At 41.4% G+C, this 20,281-nt stretch overlaps 1 protein-coding gene across 1 annotated transcript in view; it reads right to left on the reverse strand.

Moving 5' to 3' along the window:
• The window catches only part of SORCS3 (sortilin related VPS10 domain containing receptor 3), a 680,789-nt gene extending 661,908 nt beyond the window's left edge, over positions 1-18,881 (reverse strand). The window contains exon 1 of the mRNA XM_056530530.1: positions 17,703-18,881. Coding sequence (XP_056386505.1) covers positions 17,703-18,353 — 651 coding nt within the window. The 5' untranslated portion in view covers positions 18,354-18,881. The remainder of the gene's footprint in view (positions 1-17,702) is intronic.
• Between the last annotated feature and the right edge of the window lie 1,400 nt (positions 18,882-20,281).

Consider the following 20,281-nt stretch of genomic DNA (forward strand, 5'->3'; position numbering starts at 1 on the left):
CATTGATCAGTGTTTACAGCGGTTTACAGTGGTTTCACCACGATGGTCCCGATCAGCACGACTAAGCTGCTGGGATGTATTTAGACGCGGCAATTAACTTTGATCCCCGCATCTAAGGGGTTAATACCGGACATCACCGCGATCGGTGATGTCCGGTATTAGCCACGGGTCCCAGCTACAGTTAGCCACCGGGACCGACCCGATATGACACGGGGTCACCGCAAGACCCCAGGTTATATTGCGGGAGCAGTCGCAGGGTGTACAGGTACGCCCTGCATCCTTAAAAGATTTTAAAAAAATCCTAAAAAGAGAAACTCCAGACCCAATTTGCAGACTTTTTTCTCCTTGAGGGACATTTAGCATTGTTGCTTTGATAAGTAAGCTCAAAAGTGTTTTTTTTTTTTGTTTTTTTTGCTCTGGTTTTGCGTATGTGTGAAATATTTCTCATACTATCACAAGGGGGTGATACATTTGCAGCACACAGGCAAAACAAAAAAGTCGGAGCTGAGACCTTTGTGAGACTTTGCTCACGTACGGGTGTTTTGTACTCCAGGTCAGACCTGTAGTAGACTTGCGATTTCTTGTAAGGGACTTGTTTGTGACTTTTTTTTTTTTGCCTACGTGCGACTTTTGCACATCATAAATTCCCGACCACTGCAAAGTGAAAAATGAAATTTGCTTAGGTAAGGCTGTTTGTAACTCTTTGCTTACTCAGAAAAGTCACACAAAAAAGTGCTTAGGCGCATGTGCGACTTTTTGTGTGACTTTTGTACGTCAAAAAACTAAAATACCTGTAAATACCTTAAATGTCCCCCTTTCTATAAATAAATAAAAAAAATAGTGCTATAGGCTCTCCAGATAAATAATGATACTCCAGATAAATACTGCTATAGACTGTCAAGATAAAAATTACTATAGACTGTGCAGATAAATAGTGCTATAGACTCTGCAGATAAATAGTGCTATAGACTGTCCAGATAAATAGTGCTATAGACTGTGCAGATAAATAGAACTATAGACTGTGCAGATAAATAGTGCTATAGACTGTCCAGATAAATTGTGCTATAGACTGTCCAGATAAATAGTACTATAGACTGTGCAGATAAATAGTGCTATAGACTGTGCAGATAAATAGTGCTATAGACTGTGCAGATAAATAGTGCTATAGACTGTGCAGATAAATAGAACTATAGACTGTGCAGATAAATAGTGCTATAGACTGTCCAGATAAATACTGCTATAGACTGTCAAGATAAAAATTACTATAGACTGTGCAGATAAATGCTGCTATAGACTGTGCAGATAAATAGTGCTATAGACTGTCCAGATAAATAGGGCTATAGGCTGTCCAGATAAATAGGGCTATAGACTGTGCAGATAAATAGTGCTATAGACTGTCCAGATAAATAGTGCTATAGACTGTCCAGATAAATAGTGCTATAGACTGTCAAGATAAATAGTGTTATAGACTGTCCAGATAAATAGTGCTATAGACTGTGCAGATAAATAGTGCTATAGACTCTGCAGATGAATAGTGCTATAGATTGTGCAGATAAATAGTGCTATAGACTGTCCAGATAAATAGTGCTATAGACTGTGCAGATAAATAGTGCTATAGACTGTCCAGATAAATAGGGCTATAGACTGTCCAGATAAATAGGGCTATAGACTGTCCAGATAAATAGTGCTATAGACTGTCCAGATAAATAGTGTTATAGACTGTCCAGATAAATAGTGCTATAGACTGTGCAGATAAATAGTGCTATAGACTGTGCAGATAAATAGTGCTATAGACTGTCCAGATAAATAGTGCTATAGACTGTCCAGATAAACAGTGCTATAGATTGTGCAGATAAATAGTGCTATAGACTGTGCAGATAAATAGTGCTATAGACTGTCCAGATAAATAGTGCTATAGACTGTCCAGATAAATAGGGCTATAGACTGTCCAGATAAATAGGGCTATAGACTGTCCAGATAAATAGGGCTATAGACTGTGCAGATAAATAGGGCTATAGACTGTCCAGATAAATAGGGATATAGACTGTGCAGATAAATAGTGCTATAGACTGTGCAGATAAATAGTGCTATAGACTGTCCAGATAAATAGTGCTATAGACTGTCCAGATAAATAGTGCTATAGACTGTCCAGATAAATAGGGCTATATACTGTCCAGATAAGTAGTGCTATGGACTGTGCAGATAAATAGTGCTATAGACTGTCCAGATAAATAGTGCTATAGACTGCCCAGATAAATAGCGCTATAGACTGTGCAGATAAATAGTGCTATAGACTGCCCAGATAAATAGCGCTATAGACTGTGCAGATAAATAGGGCTATAGACTGTGCAGATAAATAGTGCTATAGACTGTGCAGATAAATAGTGCTATAGACTGTGCAGATAAATAGGGCTATAGACTGACCAGATAAATAGTGCTATAGACTCTGCAGATAAATAGTACTATAGACTGTGCAGATAAATAGTGCTATAGACTTTCCAGATAAATAGTGCTATAGACTGTCCAGATTAATAGTGCTATAGACTGTCCAGATAAATAGTGCTATAGACTGTCCAGATTAATAGTGCTATAGACTGTGCAGATAAATAGTGCTATAGGCTGTGCAGATAAATAGCGCTATAGGCTGTGCAGATAAATAGTGCTATAGACTGTGCAGATAAATACTGCTATAGACTGTGCAGATAAATAGGGCTATGGGCTGTGCAGATAAATAGGGCTATAGACTGTGCAGATAAATAGGGCTATAGACTGTGCAGATAAATAGGGCTATAGACTGTGCAGATAAATAGGGCTATAGACTGTGCAGATAAATAGTGCTATAGACTGTGCAGATAAATACTGCTATAGACTGTGCAGATAAATACTGCTATAGGCTGTGCAGATAAATACTGCTATAGACTGTCCAGATAAATAGTGCTATAGACTGTGCAGATAAATAGCGCTATAGGCTGTGCAGATAAATAGCGCTATAGGCTGACCAGATAAATAGCGCTATAGGCTGTGCAGATAAATAGAACTATATACTGTCCAGATAAATAGGGCTATAGACTGCCCAGATAAATAGCGCTATAGGCTTTGCAGATAAATAGCGCTATAGGCTGACCAGCTAGATGTTGTTATATATTGTCCAAATAAATAGCGGCACTAAATGACACTAAAATCTCCAATTTGAAACGCTACAGAATGTATTTCTTAAATACTGCTATACTGTACTGTATGTAATTCTCATTAGAGACACAAGTCTAAAGTATGTCCAATAAACGGTTGTGATGTGGTATCTAACCCTCCAACGACCTTTGGACATGTGGTCACAGAACGCTCTTTGTTGGTGCCAAACACGTTGAGGAACCATGAAGTGATGGAAATTAACTAGTGAGCAGGAGATGAGGGCCCTTGTGTGAATAATGTCGCGCTCCTCATCTTCCCGTCTCTTCTGCTTCCATTACTAGATGTTCATTTCCAGCCTCACTACAGAGGACTCTGGATCCATCCAAATAGTCGAAAATAATCCAGACATGGAAGCTTTGTATCAAAGTGTATCACTAAATCTGCTGGAGACGGGCGCTGCCAGCCACAGCACCAGGGATGCATCCTGTCTTCATGCCCAGATATAATGGGCTGCCTGGCATAGACTAGTAGGTTACATCCTATTTCTATGACATTTTGTAATGGTCTCCAAACTGTGGACCTCCAGCTGTTGGCTGTCCGGGCATGCTGGAAGTTGCAGTTTTGCAACAGCTGGAGGTCCACAGTTTGGAGACCAGTTTTGCAACATTTGGAGGTCCACAGTTTGGAGACCAGTTATGCAACATCTGGAGATCCACGGTTTGGAGACCAATTTTGCAACATCTGGAGGTCCACAGTTTGGAGACCAGTTATGCAACATCTGGAGGTCCACAGTTTGGAGACCAGGTATACAACATCTGGAGGTCCACTGTTTGGAGACCAGTGTTGCAACATCTGGAGATCCACGGTTTGGAGACCAGTTTTGCAACATCTGGAGGTCCGCAGTTTGGAGACCAGTTATGCAACATCTGGAGGTCCACGGTTTGGAGACCAGTTTTGCAACATCTGGAGGTCCGCAGTTTGGAGAACAGTTTTGCAACATCTGGAAGTCCACGGTTTGGAGAACAGTTTTGCAACATCTGGAGGTCCACGGTTTGGAGACCAGTTTCGCAACATCTGGAGGTCTACAGTTTGGAGGACAGTTTTGTAACATCTGGAGGTCCACAGTTTGGAGACCAGTTTTGCAACATCTGGAGGTCCACACTTTGGAGGCCAGTTTTGCAACATCTGGAGGTCGACACAGGGGTCAAGTTCTGGGGAAAAAAGTGTGGGAAATCACCCAAGACCTCCACTCATGGGCTGGTCCTGCTGGACTCCTGCTAATGGGAACGGTGTTCCTGCTGTGAAAAAGTGCAGGAACTCAATTTCCACATGTTCCTGCAGGACTTGAGCCCTGAGTCCACAGTTTGGAGATCAGTTTTGCAACATCTGGAGGTCCACAGTTTGGAGGCCAGTTTTGCAACAGCTGGAGGTCCACAGTTTGGAGGCCAGTTTTGCAACAGCTGGAGGTCCACAGTTTGGAGGCCAGTTTTGCAACAGCTGGAGGTCCACAGTTTGGAGATCAGTTATGCAACATCTGGAGGTCCACAGTTTGGAGATCAGTTATGCAACATCTGGAGGTCCACAGTTTGGAAACCAGTTTTTGCAACATCTGGAGGTCTACAGTTTGGAGACCACTATGGAGTGCATCAGTCGGCTGTCACCCTCTATTGCAGCAGGTCTCAGCACCGAAACCTGATGCAATATAAACCTTTGACATGTCGAGGGTCTATATCAATAACAGTAATGCTTTAATAGAGCACAGTTTAGATTGTAATGTTTTTTAGACCTATTTTACCGTCTTGTTTTGTTTTCATTTTACACAGTGTGAACACAGCCTAAGAGTAACCTTTGCATTAAACCAATCTCCGCCCCCTGTGTCTCCGGCAGGCCACCGCTTGTATTCTATAGATTAGTCTCCTCTAGAAGGTGGAAATTAGATTTTTCTTATAAGAATTTATTTTTCCAAATGGATTGCAGAGGTCAGAATTAAACAATGTAGAAGTAACTAGAAAGACGCTGGTCAGTGACATGGGACTACAAAAGGAACTGGGAAGAAGGTGGTCAGTGTCATAGGACTACAGTAGGGACTGGAAAGGGACCATGGAACTGCACAAGGAAATAGGAAGGAGCTGTCAGTATCATGGTTCTGCAGATGGAACTAAGAAGGAATGAGTCAGTGATATGGGACTACAAACAGGGCTCAAGTCCTGCAGGAACTCATGGGAATGGAGTTCCAGCGCTTTTCCAAAGCAGGAACGCAGTTCCCATTAGCAGGAGTCCTGCAGGACCAGCCCTTAAAGGGGTACTCTTCAAAGTATAGAGGATAAGATGTTGGATCCTGCTGCTGGGGACCCCCGCGATCTCCCTGCTGCACCCCAGACATCCGGTGCACGGAGCGAGACTTGCGACGTGACAGTAATGCCCCCTCAATACAAGTCTATGGGAGGGGGCGTGACGGCCGCCACGCCCCCTCCCATAGACTTGCATTGGGGGGTCGTGACGTGCTCTAAATGCTCTAAATGCTCTAAACGAACGCTGGTTGCAGCAGGGAGAACAAGGGGGTCCCCAGCGGCAGGATCCGCGGGATCAGATATCTTATCCCCTACACTTTGGATAGGGGATAAGATGTCTAGTACCCCTTTAAGTTGAAATCTTGGGTGAGTTCCCACACTTTTTTTCCCAGGACTTGACCCCTGACTACAAAGCATCTGGAAAGGAGCTGGTCAGTGCCATAGGACTATAGAAGGGACTAAGAGGAAACTGGTCAGTGCCATAGGACTACAGAAGGGACTAAGAGGAAACTGGTCAGTGCCATAGGACTACAGAAGGGACTAAGAGGAAACTGGTCAGTGCCATAGGACTACAGAAGGGACTAAGAGGAAACTGGTCAGTGCCATAGGACTACAGAAGGGACTAAGAGGAAACTGGTCAGTGCCATAGGACTACAAAAGGGACTAAGAGGAAACTGGTCAGTGCCATAGGACTACAGAAGGGACTAAGAGGAAACTGGTCAGTGCCATAGGACTACAGAAGGGACTAAGAGGAAACTGGTCAGTGCCATAGGACTACAGAAGGAGCTAAGAGGAAACTGGTCAGTGCCATAGGACTACAGAAGGAGCTAAGAGGAAACTGGTCAGTGCCATAGGACTACAGAAGGGACTAAGAGGAAACTGGTCAGTGCCATAGGACTACAGAAGGGACTAAGAGGAAACTGGTCAGTGCCATAGGACTACAGAAGGGACTAAGAGGAAACTGGTCAGTGCCATAGGACTACAGAAGGGACTAAGAGGAAACTGGTCAGTGCCATAGGACTACAGAAGGGACTAAGAGGAAACTGGTCAGTGCCATAGGACTACAGAAGAGACTAAGAAGAAACTGGTCAGTGCCATAGGACTACAGAAGGGACTAAGAGGAAACTGGTCAGTGCCATAGGACTACAGAAGGGACTAAGAGGAAACTGGTCAGCGCCATAGGACTACGGAAGGGACTAAGAGGAAACTGCTCAGTGCCATAGGACTACAGAAGGGACTAAGAGGAAACTGGTCAGTGCCATAGGACTACGGAAGGGACTAAGAGGAAACTGGTCAGTGGCATAGGACTACAGAAGAGACTAAGAGGAAACTGGTCAGTGCCATAGGACTACAGAAGGGACTAAGAGGAAACTGGTCAGTGCCATAGGACTACAGAAGGGACTAAGAGGAAACTGGTCAGTGCCATAGGACTACAGAAGGGACTAAGAGGAAACTGATCAGTGCCATAGGACTACAGAAGGGACTAAGAGGAAACTGGTCAGTGCCATAGGACTACAGAAGGGACTAAGAGGAAACTGATCAGTGCCATAGGACTACAGAAGGGACTGAAGAGAAACTAGTCCAAGCCACAGGTCTTACTAAGTCATTTCTATATTCGTAAACCCAAAGAAGTGACAGTGCGGCTGACGTGTGAATCACCGAAGATAGAACGTTTTCCCGATTCTAAATTACACCTACTTCCACCTTAATAACAGGCTGAAAATAGTGATTTTCATATCTTGTTCTTCTATCATAAGAAAAAAAAAACACATGTACATCACTTGGCGGAACAAACGTAATTACAGATTGAATTCAGAGAAGACACTCGACGCAGGCACGGAACGTTTAGAAGAACATTTATAAGATTATTGGAGATGAAGAAGGAGATATTCACTGAAAGGAAACCTCGGACCGGCCCCAGATCTATCATTCTAAAGGAATAGTTAGATATTAGATAGATAGATAGATATGAGATAGATAGATATGAGATAGATAGATAGATATGAGATAGATAGATAGATAGATAGATATGAGATAGATAGATAGATAGATAGATAGATAGATAGATATGAGATAGATAGATAGATAGATGATAGATAGATATGAGATAGATAGATAGATAGATAGATAGATAGATAGATAGATAGATAGATATGAGATAGATAGATATGAGATGGATATGAGATAGATAGATAAATAGATATGAGATAGATAGATAGATAGATAGATATGAGATAGATAGATAGATAGATAGATAGATATGAGATAGATAGATAGATGATAGATAGATAGATATGAGATAGATATGAGATAGATATGAGATAGATAGATAGATAGATAGATAGATATGAGATAGATAGATAGATATGAGATAGATAGATAGATAGATAGATAGATAGATAGATGGATATGAGATAGATAGATATGAGATGGATATGAGATAGATAGATAGATAGATATGAGATAGATAGATGTGAGATAGATAGATATTAGATATATAGCAACAGAAGAATGCAGCAGCACACTGCCAGCACAAGGATATAGGTGAAACATGAACATGCAGTTAAAACATGGAGAGCTATACAGCTATGGTGTAATAGATGCAAATGTGAAACTATGAAATAGTGAGGCACTTAGCTCGCAAATTTGTCTCCGCCGGTCTATCTTTGTAGATATTAGATAGATAGATATGAGATAGATAGATATGAGATAGATAGATATATATGAGATAGATAGATAGATATGAGATAGATAGATAGATAGATAGATAGATATGAGATAGAAGATAGATTGTGCCTCCAGCTGTTCCCCCTGTGTGCTGCTCGCAGCACACAAGGGGAACAGCTGGAGGCACAATTTTAGGTCGGGTCATCGGGGGATCCGCAGCATATCCGTTCCGTGTGACCCTACCCTTAAAATGAAAGAAGTGATCTGATTTGTTGCTATGGGAAACTGGACAACTTTTCCTCTGCACAGGTTTTGAGTGATCTCCCCCATACAGTACACTAGTTACCACATTCTATGGCCTCTGTGTCTTCAGGCAGGGATGTCCTCTCACAGCCCAACATGGAGACATTTTAGGTCCTGACATTTACATCTCTGCTCTTCCACCCATGAATGATCTCTCCTCTTCCTCTCACAGGAATCTTCTAGCCTCTCTTGTGCTGCACACAGGCTCTGGCTCTCTCTCCACCAGATGCTCATAGTTTACCAACCCTGAGCACCCACCAATCTCCTGAGAGGAGCAGATCACCGGTGACAGCTGCTAAGTGGTCGTACACGGCAATGTTAGTAAGCGACCAGATGGTGACGCCGCTCGAATATCCTAAGAGAGGTTTGGGACATCAACAAGAACCAAGCTGGCCTGTCCCAACGTGATGACGAGGACCAGTAACAATAGGGACCACAGCTTAATTGTTACTATGGGGCCTCGGCTTATCTATATTTGCCCCAATATGTTCCACCTGCCAGTTCCAATGATAATAGGCCCACTTGGGCCTTCCATCTTCTACATATAACCTTTTAAATTGTAAGCTCCTTGGATAAGGTGTATTGTCCCTCATATCCCATCACTTCAGAAGGTGCAAAACACCAGAACTAATTATTTACAGACACTGAACAAGCAAGAGATGCTGGAAGATTGAGGCTGTGAAATTGCAGAATAGTGAGTGCAGCTCTGGAGTATAATTCCAGTCTCCCGAATGGCACCTTTGTCTAATGAAGTTGTAACATACTGTAAGCATCATGCATCAGGGTCAGTACAGGATAAGTAATGTAATGTATGTACACAGTGACCTCACCAGCAGAACAGTGAGTGCAGCTCTGGAGTATAATACAGGATATAACTCAGGATAAGTACAGGATAAGTAATGTAATGTATGTACACAGTGACCCCACCAGCAGAATAGTGAGTACAGCTCTGGAGTATAATACAAGATATAACTCAGGATCAGTACAGGATAAGTAATGTAATGTATGTACACAGTGACCTCACCAGCAGAATAGTGAGTACAGCTCTGGAATATAATACAGGATATAAGTCAGGATCAGTACAGGATAAGTAATGTAATGTATGGACACAGTGACCCCACCAGCAGAATAGTGAGTACAGCTCTGGGGTATAATACATGATATAACTCAGGATCAGTACAGGATAAGTAATGTAATGTATGTACACAGTGACCCCACCAGCAGAATAGTGAGTACAGCTCTGGAGTATAATACAAGATATAACTCAGGATCAGTACAGGATAAGTAATGTAATGTATGTACACAGTGACCCCACCAGCAGAATAGTGAGTACAGCTCTGGAGTATAATACAGGATATAACTCAGGATCAGTACAGGATAAGTAATGTAATATATATACACAGTGACCTCACCAGCAGAATAATGAGTACAGCTCTGGAGTATAATACAGGATATAACTCAGGATCAGTACAGGATAAGTAATGTAATGTATGTACACAGTCACCCCACCAGCAGAATAGTGAGTACAGCTCTGGAGTATAATACAGGATATAACTCAGGATCAGTACAGGATAAGTAATGTAATGTATGTACACAGTCACCCCACCAGCAGAATAGTGAGTACAGCTCTGGAGTATATGTATACATGTATCACATTGCTTTAATAAACAAAGACCACATAAAATCAATCCTATTGATCAATGGAAAGAAAAAAAACAACCAATCCTTCCATGGAAATATCTATTTTCCGTCTATTACTGTAGTGGAAATGGAAACTTTCAGGAGACTGTATCATAAGTGGAAGCAGTTATGTAATGGAATACTTCATGTCGCATGATGACCTACTTAAAAAATGTATATATTAGTAAAAACCCAGCTTTTCCAGTCTCCCGAATGGCACATTTGTCTAATGAAGTAGTAACAAACTGTAAGCATCATGGGTATCCACTGGAGTGGCCTCTAAACTGTGGATCTCAAGCTGTTGCAAAACTACAACTCCCAGCATGCCCGGACAGCCGTTGGCTGTCCGGGCATGCTGGGAGTTGTAGTTTTGCAACAGCTGGAGGTCCACCATTTGGAGATTACACTTTCTGATGAAGTTAAAACCCAATCTCCGCACTCCCCCTCTCCTCCCCATTGCCTCCCTTATGAACAGATGATATCAATACAAAGATAGTTAACCCCTCGCTGCAGCTCATCCCGAACCAATAGAATCCAATTTACTTCTGGATGGAACAAAAATTGGAAAAAAAAGATTTCAGATTATTATCAATCTCTATGGAAGCGAGGAAAAAAAATCGGCGAGCATCTGTATTGATCCGAATGGTCACATGAGAAAAAGTAATTACTGCCGACTTCCTTTAATGTCGGATTATGACAAATTTCGGATAATCGAATCTTCTAGATTCTCATATTTTCCGGATTATCCATTATTCTGGATTATCAAATATTCTGGATTAGCAGATGACTGTAAAATCCAACAGGTAGACATAACTTTACTCCTATTATATCTAACTGGCTGCATCTCCTGGTTTTGTGCCGAACTATGAGACTTTCCGGACTATCAAATGGCGATTTAAAGGAGTTATCCGAAGTAGAAAAAGCAGAGCTGATTTCTTTCAAGAAAACAGCACCACGTCTGTATTCAGGTGGTGTATGGTATTACAACTTGACTGGATCCACTTCAGTAGAATTGAGCTGCAATACCATATACAACCTGAAGACAAGGTGGCGCTGTTTCTTTCTTTCTTTTTTTTTTTTTTTCTTCTTAAATCTGTATTTTTTTACATTCTTAATTACAATGATCCTCCATCGGCATTAGGTGACTTAAATTGTATTTTTTACAGAAAATTCAAGCAAAACGACAGATAGGTGGCACCAATATTCACTGCATGTGTGGCTCTGGGTTGAGAAAAACATAAAAAGGTGTATGGAGACTTATAGACCATGCTCTATGGACAATTTGGGGGGGGGGGAGAGAATATATAAAGTATATATTTATTTATTTATTTTCTGTAAGAAATTAGCTTGCTCTCTGGTGCCACCTATAGGAGGTAGCATCCCTTTTAGCCTAATGGGTAGCTTCCTTTTTGGGAGAGATCCCACTTTACCTAAAATCCCCAGTCATGTTCTAAGGCTCTTTGATGAGTCATGCATTAAAATGTAGGAATTCTACCTCCTGTAGGTGGCACCAGAGAGTAAGCTTATTTCTTTCTGGAAGCTACTTCGCATATCTTTCAGCATTCCTTCTAGGCTAACGGGTACCTTCCCTTTTACAGAAGGTTAACGTTCCCTTTCGTGAGAGATCCTGGTTAAGCTGTAATCCCCAGTCATGTTCTAAGGCTCTTTAATGAGTCAAATATTGAATTGTAGGAATTCCACCTCCTGTAGGTGGCACTATAGAGTAAGCGTATTTCTTTCTGTAAGCTACTGCACACATCCTTCAGCATTCCTTCTAGGCTAACAGGTAGCCTTCATTTTACAGATTGTTAATGTTCCCTTTTAGGAGAGATCCTGGTTAAACTGTAATCCCTAGTCATGTTCTAAGGCTCTTTCATGAGCTAACAATTGAATTGTATGAATTCTACCTCCTGTAGGTGGCACCAGAGAGCAAAAGTATTTCTTTCCAGAAGCTACTTTGCATATTCTTCAGCATCCCTTCTAATTTACTGGGTAGTTTCCGTTTTACACGTGGTTAACCTTCCCTTTTTGGGAGAGATCTCAGTTTGGCTAAAATCCTCAGTCATGTTCTAAGGCTCTTTGATAAGTCAACCATTGAAATGTTGGAATTCTACCTCCTATAGGTGTCACCAGAGAGTAAGCTTATTTCTTTCTTGAAGCTACTTTGCATATCCTTCAGCATCCCTTCTAGTCTAATTGGGTAGCTTCCTTTTCACAGATGGCAATGTTCCCTTTTTTGGAGAGATCCCGCTTTACCTAAAATCCCCAGTCATGTTCTAAGGCTCTTTAATGAGTCAAACATTGCATTGTAGGAATTCTACCTCCTGTAGGTGGCACTAGAGAGTAAGCTTATTTATTTCTGGAAGCTACTTTGCATATCCTTCAGCATTCCTTCTAGGCTAACGGGTAGCCTTCCTTTTACAGATGGTTAATGTTCCCTTTTGGGGGAGATCCTGGTTAAACTGTAGTCCCCAGTCATTTTCTAAGGCTTTTTAATGAGTCAAACATTGAATTTTTAGGAATTCTACCTCCTGTAGGGGGACACCAGAGAGCACACTTATTTCTTTCCACAAGCTACATGGCATATCCTTCAGCATCCCTTTTAATCTAATGGGTAGCTTCACAGATGGCAATGTTCCCCTTTTTTTGGAGAGATCCCACTTTCCCTAAAATCCCCAGTCATGTTCTAAGGCTCCTTAATGAGTCAAACACTGAATTGCAGGAATTCTACCTCCTGTAGGTGGCACCAGAGAGTAAGCTCATTTCTTTCTGGAAGCTACTTCGCATATCCTTTTTCCTGTTTATGGTCATTTCTGATCACTGAAAAGCTGAGTCAGCCGTCACTATTGCTACAATGAAATGAGAGATTCCATATATTTTCCATTACAGTACCCATAAGGCTTGTCAGCCATTTTTTTTTTTTTTTTTGAAACACTAAATTACAAATAAATCTTATTTCTTAAAAAAAAAAAAAAATATATATATATATATATATATATATATATATATATATATAAAATCCCAAGTGGTTTCTCATTACTGCCTTGCTTGTGTTAGTGTCAGTCTTTACTGTGGCTCTGGAATTGTATTCAAGAACCTCAGAAGTGAATGTTGTATTACTCCTTATAGCAGTGTTTTCCAAACATTGTATCACCATCTGTTGCAAAACTACAACTCTCAGCATGCCCGGACAGCCGTTGGCTGTCCGGGCATGCTGGGAGTTGTAGTTTTGCAACAGCTGGAGTCACGCTGGAAAACACTGCCTTCTAAGAAATGCTGAGATGACGTTTGTGAACGCAGACCATAATGACTACTACATACTGAAAATCTCTATATATCACAGCAGACATGCTCATTATTGGTCGTATCGACAAAACTATAAGGACAAGAATGTAATAAAAAGCAAAAAATGGAGGAGAAACTAATAGACTTTACTGAGTCACCAAGGAGGTCAAGAGACACGAACTCCCCATTTACTTTCCTGTACACAAGGCAGAATATAAAAGCAATAGCAAAAAAAGATATAAAAAAAAAACATTATAAAAAAGATAGATATATATAAATAAATAAATAAATAAATAAAAAGGATAAAAAAGAATAGAAATCGTACAGTGTCTGGTCTTGTGTTCAGGCTCCTAGACAACTGTGCAGCAATCCCAACCTGCATCTATTTATAGTTGGGGAGATGATGAGTGTAGTAGTAGTTGACCCCCATAATATGTACATGAGCTAGAATCCTTGCACTTGGTTACATGCAAAGAGAAAGAAATCTACATCATAAACCCACAGACTAGTGACAAAAACTCACAGAGAAAGGAAACAAAATAAAGAGATAAGACTGTGTTTCTGTTTACCAATATATAATAGATATTGGATAGCTGGATGGATGGATAGATATGAGATAGATAGATAGATAGATATGAGATAGATAGATAGATATAAGATAGACAGATAGATAGATAGATAGATAGATAGATATGAGATGATAGATAGATATGAGATAGATAGATAGATAGATATGAGATAGATAGATAGATAGATAGATATGAGATAGATAGATAGATATAAGATAGACAGATAGATAGATAGATAGATAGATAGATAGATAGATAGACAGATATGAGATGATAGATAGATATGAGATAGATAGATAGATATGAGATAGATAGATAGATAGATAGATATGAGATAGATAGATATGAGATAAATAGATATGAGATAGATAGATATGAGATAGATAGATAGATAGATAGATAGATATGAGATAGATATGAGATAGATATGAGAGATAGATATGAGATAGATAGATAGATAGATAGATATGAGATAGATAGATATGAGATAGATAGATAGATATGAGATAGATATAAGATAGATAGATAGATATGAGATAGATAGATAGATAGATATGAGATAGATAGATATGAGATAGAGAGATAGATAGATATGAGATAGATAGATATAAGATGATAGATAGATATGAGATAGATTGATATGAGATAGATAGATATGAGAGATAGATAGATATGAGATAGAGTGATAGATAGATATGATATAGATATGAGATAGATAGATAGATAGATATGAGATAGATAGATAGATAGATAGATAGATAGATATGAGATAGATAGATATGAGATAGAGAGATAGATAGATATGAGATAGATAGATATAAGATGATAGATAGATATGAGACAGATTGATATGAGATGATAAATAGATAGATATGAGATAGATAGATAGATAGATAGATAGATATGAGACAGATAGATGTGAGATAGATAGATATGAGAGATAGATAGATATGAGATAGATAGATATAAGATAGAGAGATAGATAGATATGAGATAGATAGATAGATAGATATGAGATAGATAGAAGATAGATAGATATGAAATAGATAGATAGATAGATATGAGATAGATAGATAGATAGATAGATATGAGATAGATAGATAGAAGATGTGTCAGACTGAGAACATGTGGTGCCTCAGACTTCTGCTGCCAACATTACATGGGTAAGGCAACCCCCCCCCCCCCCCCCCCCCCCCCAATAAGTAAAAGAAAATAATACCTATTTCCTCTGAACCCAGCCCAAAAACTGTAGCCCTCCCTCCAAATATCAGAGATGGGGGGGGGGATTTGTTTTTAAAGTCCCAATCACATCAGGGCACCATTACTCCTGCCTCCTCACCAAGTGACATGAAAGGGTCTCAGCTTGCCCCCTATACCCAGGAGAGGACACTTTAAGGGTCCCATACAATGAATTATTCTCATGTTTTGGATGAGATCCCAGGGTAGGACAATAGGAATTAATCATATGGATAATCTACCAAGAATTACATCATATCACATGAACACACAGCACAATGACTTACAGCAGAGATTTCTGGATTTTTATTCCCCCACATACACTGGATTAGAAATTTCAAGGGCGCCACCAGCTGGTGGATTTAGGGACTGGCACCATCCAGAAAAGTGCAACATTCGCAGGACAATGCAGTTTCTGAACAGATGCATATGGAGAAGCCGGGGGTCCCTGCTACCTAAACAGCCTCTATCTATATACTCTTCCATATATATATATATACATATATATATATATATATATACTGCTATAGATTGCATGAATTCATTGCCCCCCTAAGGAGAATTCTATTAGGGCAGTGTTTTCCAAACCAGGGTGCCTCCAGCTGTTGCAAAACTACAACTCCCAGCATGCCCGGACAGCCGTTGGCTGTCCGGGCATGCTGGGAGTTGTAGTTTTGCAACAGCTGGAGGCACCCTGGTTGGGAAAACACTGTATTAGGGTGATATTTCTATAGTCTATCTGCACAGTCCCTTCCAGCAGACAAGGAGTTAACTGACAGATCGTCTCCCAGTGTTATGATGAAATAGCAGACAGCATTAACCCCTCATTCCCCGCAGCCTCCAAATGAATGGACCCAGGCACAGTTGGCCCTTCTCCTGAGGACAATGTCATGTTTGTAGGGTCTCTCTGGACTTGTGAGGGGACACAGATGGGTTAAAGCTATAAATCAGGCAAGCACATTGGTACTCTGAGCACATTCTGGAGGCACTGACAGGTATTGTGGAGCAGACAGAAAGGGGGGTCTTTTGGGTGACAGCAATACCTGATAGAAGAGAGAACCCATAATAAAATGATTCAAGGGTTAACCACAACATGCTGTCTAGGAACCACAAGTCCCAGCATGGCCAACTTGCAATTCTGGAGTTGAAAGCCCAGAGTAGACTGTGCCTGGTTGTAATACACTGGTTTAGTCTCTGTAGCCTGTTACTATATATATATATATATATATATATATATATATAGCCATCATTAACATTTAAAGGGCCATGCACCTATTATAAACGCCTCCTATAAAACTTGACTACTTGCGAAGAATGTTCTGTATCTGTCACTGCGACATTGTAACAAGAATTAACAGCCTTCATAACTGCAACAATGTAACAAGAATTAACAGCCTTCATAACTGCAACAATGTAACAAGAATTAACAGCCTTCATAACTGCAACAATGTAACACGAATTAACAGCCTTCATAAATAAAACAATGTAACAAGAATTAACAGTCTTCATAACTGCAACATTGTAACAAGAATTAACAGCCTTTATAACTGCAACAATGTAACAAGAATTAACAGCCTTCATAACTGCAACAATGTAACAAGAATTAACAGCCTTTATAACTGCAACAATGTAACAAGAACTAACTGCCTTCATAACTGCAACATTGTAACAAGAATTAACTAACTGCCTTTATAACTGCAACATTGTAACAAGAATTAACAGCCTTTATAACTGCAACATTGTAACAAGAATTAACTAACTGCCTTTATAACTGCAACATTGTAACAAGAATTAACAGCCTTCATAACTGCAACATTGTAACAAGAATTAACAGCCTTCATAACTGCAACATTGTAACAAGAATTAACTAACTGCCTTTATAACTGCAACATTGTAACAAGAATTAACAGCCTTCATAACTGCAACATTGTAACAAGAATTAACTAACTGCCTTTATAACTGCAACATTGTAACAAGATTGTTCTTCCCTTGTAACTGCAACAATGTAACAATAATAGAACCTTCTGCACTTGTATTTGCAACATTACAATACAAATGACCTGCTCTTGTAATAGCAACATAAGAAGGATAACAATGGAACAAGAATGCTCTGCAACATTGTAACCAAAATGTTCTGCACTTGTATTTGCAACGTTGTAATAGGAATGATCTGCACTTGTAATAGCAACATAGGAACGATCTGTAATTGTAACAATGTAACAAGAATTAACTGCCTTTATAACTGCAACATTGTAACAAGAATGTTCTGTCCCTATAACTGCAACATTGTAACAAGAATGTTCTGTCCCTGTAACTGCAACATTGTAACAAGAATGTTCTGTCCCTGTAACTGCAACAATGTAACAATAATAGAACGTTCTACACTTGTATGTGCAATATATTAATAGGAATGATCTGCACTGGTAATAGCAACATAGTGATCTGTAATTGTAACAATGTAACAAGAATGTTCTGCACATACAACACTAGAGTAAATGGACCCTGATGGCATAACAAGACTGGCATGTAGGAGGGTACTCACACTGCTGTTGTGCCCCCCAGTCCAGTGAACCATGGCTTGGTTATGAGCAGAGTCTCCAGTCAAAGGGAAACTGGTGCTGCTAAGTCTCATCTCCTCCACCCTGGCCCGGTTAAACCTTCCATCTTCCTTGGAGCCTTTGCTGTCAGCTCTTCTGATCTTCTGCCCCTCCATAGGGAAGCTGGTCAGAGGGTCCTCGTCACTGGGGTCAGATGGCAGCAGGATCTCCTTGCCAAGTCTGCTGCTGCCACCAGATTGGTCTCTCCTCACCCTGGTCAACCACTTTCTGCTTCCCTTGGTCTCACCCCCCAAATGCTCTGCCCTGCTGTCTCCCCTGCCAGAGCCACTTCTCTTTCTGGGGTGTAAATCTGACCCCTGCTCCTTGGACCCTGTTTTGAGGTCTCCTGGCCCCTTGCCAGGGACAACATAGACTTGTAGGACTTCTCCCCCCTCCTCTCCTCCTCTGGAGTTCTGGAGAACTTCCCTCACCCCCCTTTTAGGTTGCCCCATGTCCCCCCTTAGTAATCCATGATCCTTTAGGTGGATCCGGGTGTGACAGTGTCTGCAGGAGATGTCCCCACTGGTGGAAGAAGAGCAGAGAAGAACATAGATCCATAGGCATCCCACCAGGCTGAGGCTTCTAGGGGGCTTCATGGTGATGGTAATGGTCCTGGGGTCCCTTTTCCAGCCCAACTCAATCTCATCTACTGCTGGAGCCGGTTATTATGGGGAAGAATAAGGGATTTCAGCCGAAAAGTGCTTGGAAATGTGATGAAGTGAGCCCCCACATGGGGAGGAACTGAACTGAAGCCAAGTCTCGGAGCCCACTCTGTACCAACTCAAGGCAATTCAGATGCCATCCCTCTGCCCATCCAAGATGCAGACCAGGTTCATGTAGCAGGTTGGCACAGGGAGACTTTACATCTTCTTTATGCCATCTTCCCAGGGCAGAGCTGCAGAGGGCTGAATGGGTGCACTGTGCATGGGTCCTGCAGCCTGGTGAAAGCTTCTCATCCCTACCCACAGACTGGTGCAGCTGCTGCTCAGGATCTCAGAACAGAATGTGATCAGCCAGTTGTATGTAGGTGCAAGGCATCTCCTCAATTGCTGTCATCACTGTGTGAGCAAGACTCAAAGGAGCAGGTCCAGCCTCCAGCAGCTCATGGCAGAGGAGCAGCAGACATCTGGGGGAGCTCAGGGAGGAGGAGGCAAGCATGCCACAGCTCAGCATCCTCCTGGATCCCCAGAGAAGCTGGACCACTGAGAGGACTGAGGGAAGGGGGGACTTCTATGCCAAACAAAAAACTCCTTAGTTCTGTCTGAGCTGCTGTTAACCCTTGAAATAAGCAAATGCAATTTGCAAGTATACACCCAGGTTATCCTCCGTAGCTGTCTTGTTGTTGATGGACTACAAGTAACAGAGTGACCATCCTGCAGTCCTGTAACATTCATTATTCTCTAGCCTAGGTCTCCAAACTGCAGACCTCCAGATGTTGCAAAACTACAAATCCCAGCATGCCTTACAGCCTTGGGTATGGTAAATGCAGTGGTCTCCAGACTATAGACCTCCAGATGTTGCAAAACTACAACTCCCAGCATGCCCTACAGCCTTGGACATGGTCTAATGCAGTGGTCTCCAGACTATAGACCTCCAGATGTTGCAAAACTACAACTCCCAGCATGCCCTACTGCCTTGGACATGGTCTAATGCAGTGGTCTTCAAACTATAGACCTCCAGATGTTGCAAAACTACAACTCCCAGCATGCCCTACAGCCTTGGGCATTATCTAATGCAGTGGTCTCCAAATGGTGTACCTCCAGATGTTGTAAAACTACAAATCCCAGCATGCCTTACAGCCTTGGGCATGGTCAAATGCAGTGGTCTCCAAACTATAGACCTCCAGATGTTGCAAAACTACAACTCCCAGCATGCTCAGACAGCCTTGGGCATCATCTAATGCTGTGGTCTCCAAATTGTGTACCTCCAGATGTTGCAAAACTACAAATCCCAGCATGCCTTACAGCCTTGGGTATGGTCTAATGCAGTGGTCTGCAAACTATAGACCTCCAGATGTTGCAAAACTACAACTCCCAGCATGCCTTACAGCCTTGGGCATGGTCTAATGCAGTGGTCTCCAAACTATAGACCTCCAGATGTTGCAAAACTACAACTCCCAGCATGCTCAGACAGCCTTGGGCATTATCTAATGCAGTGGTCTCCAAATTGTGTACCTCCAGATGTTGCAAAACTACAACTCTCAGCATGCCCAGAGAGCCTTGGACATGGTCTAATGCAGTGGTCTCCAAACTATAGACCTCCAGATGTTGCAAAAGTAAAACTCCCAGCATGCCCAAATGGCCTTAGGCATGGTCTAATGAAGTGGCCCCAAATTGTGGCCCTCCAGATGTTGCACAACTACAACTCCCAGCATACCCTACAGCCTTGGACATGGTCTAATGCAGTGGTCTCCAAACTTTAGACCTCCAGATGTTGCAAAACTACAACTCCCAGCATGCCCAGACAGACTTGGGCATGGTCTAATGCAGTGGCCCCCAAATTGTGGACCTCCAGATGTTGCAAA

The sequence above is a fragment of the Hyla sarda genome, chromosome 7, assembly GCF_029499605.1.
Source record: "Hyla sarda isolate aHylSar1 chromosome 7, aHylSar1.hap1, whole genome shotgun sequence".
NCBI classification, from domain to species: domain Eukaryota; kingdom Metazoa; phylum Chordata; class Amphibia; order Anura; family Hylidae; genus Hyla; species Hyla sarda.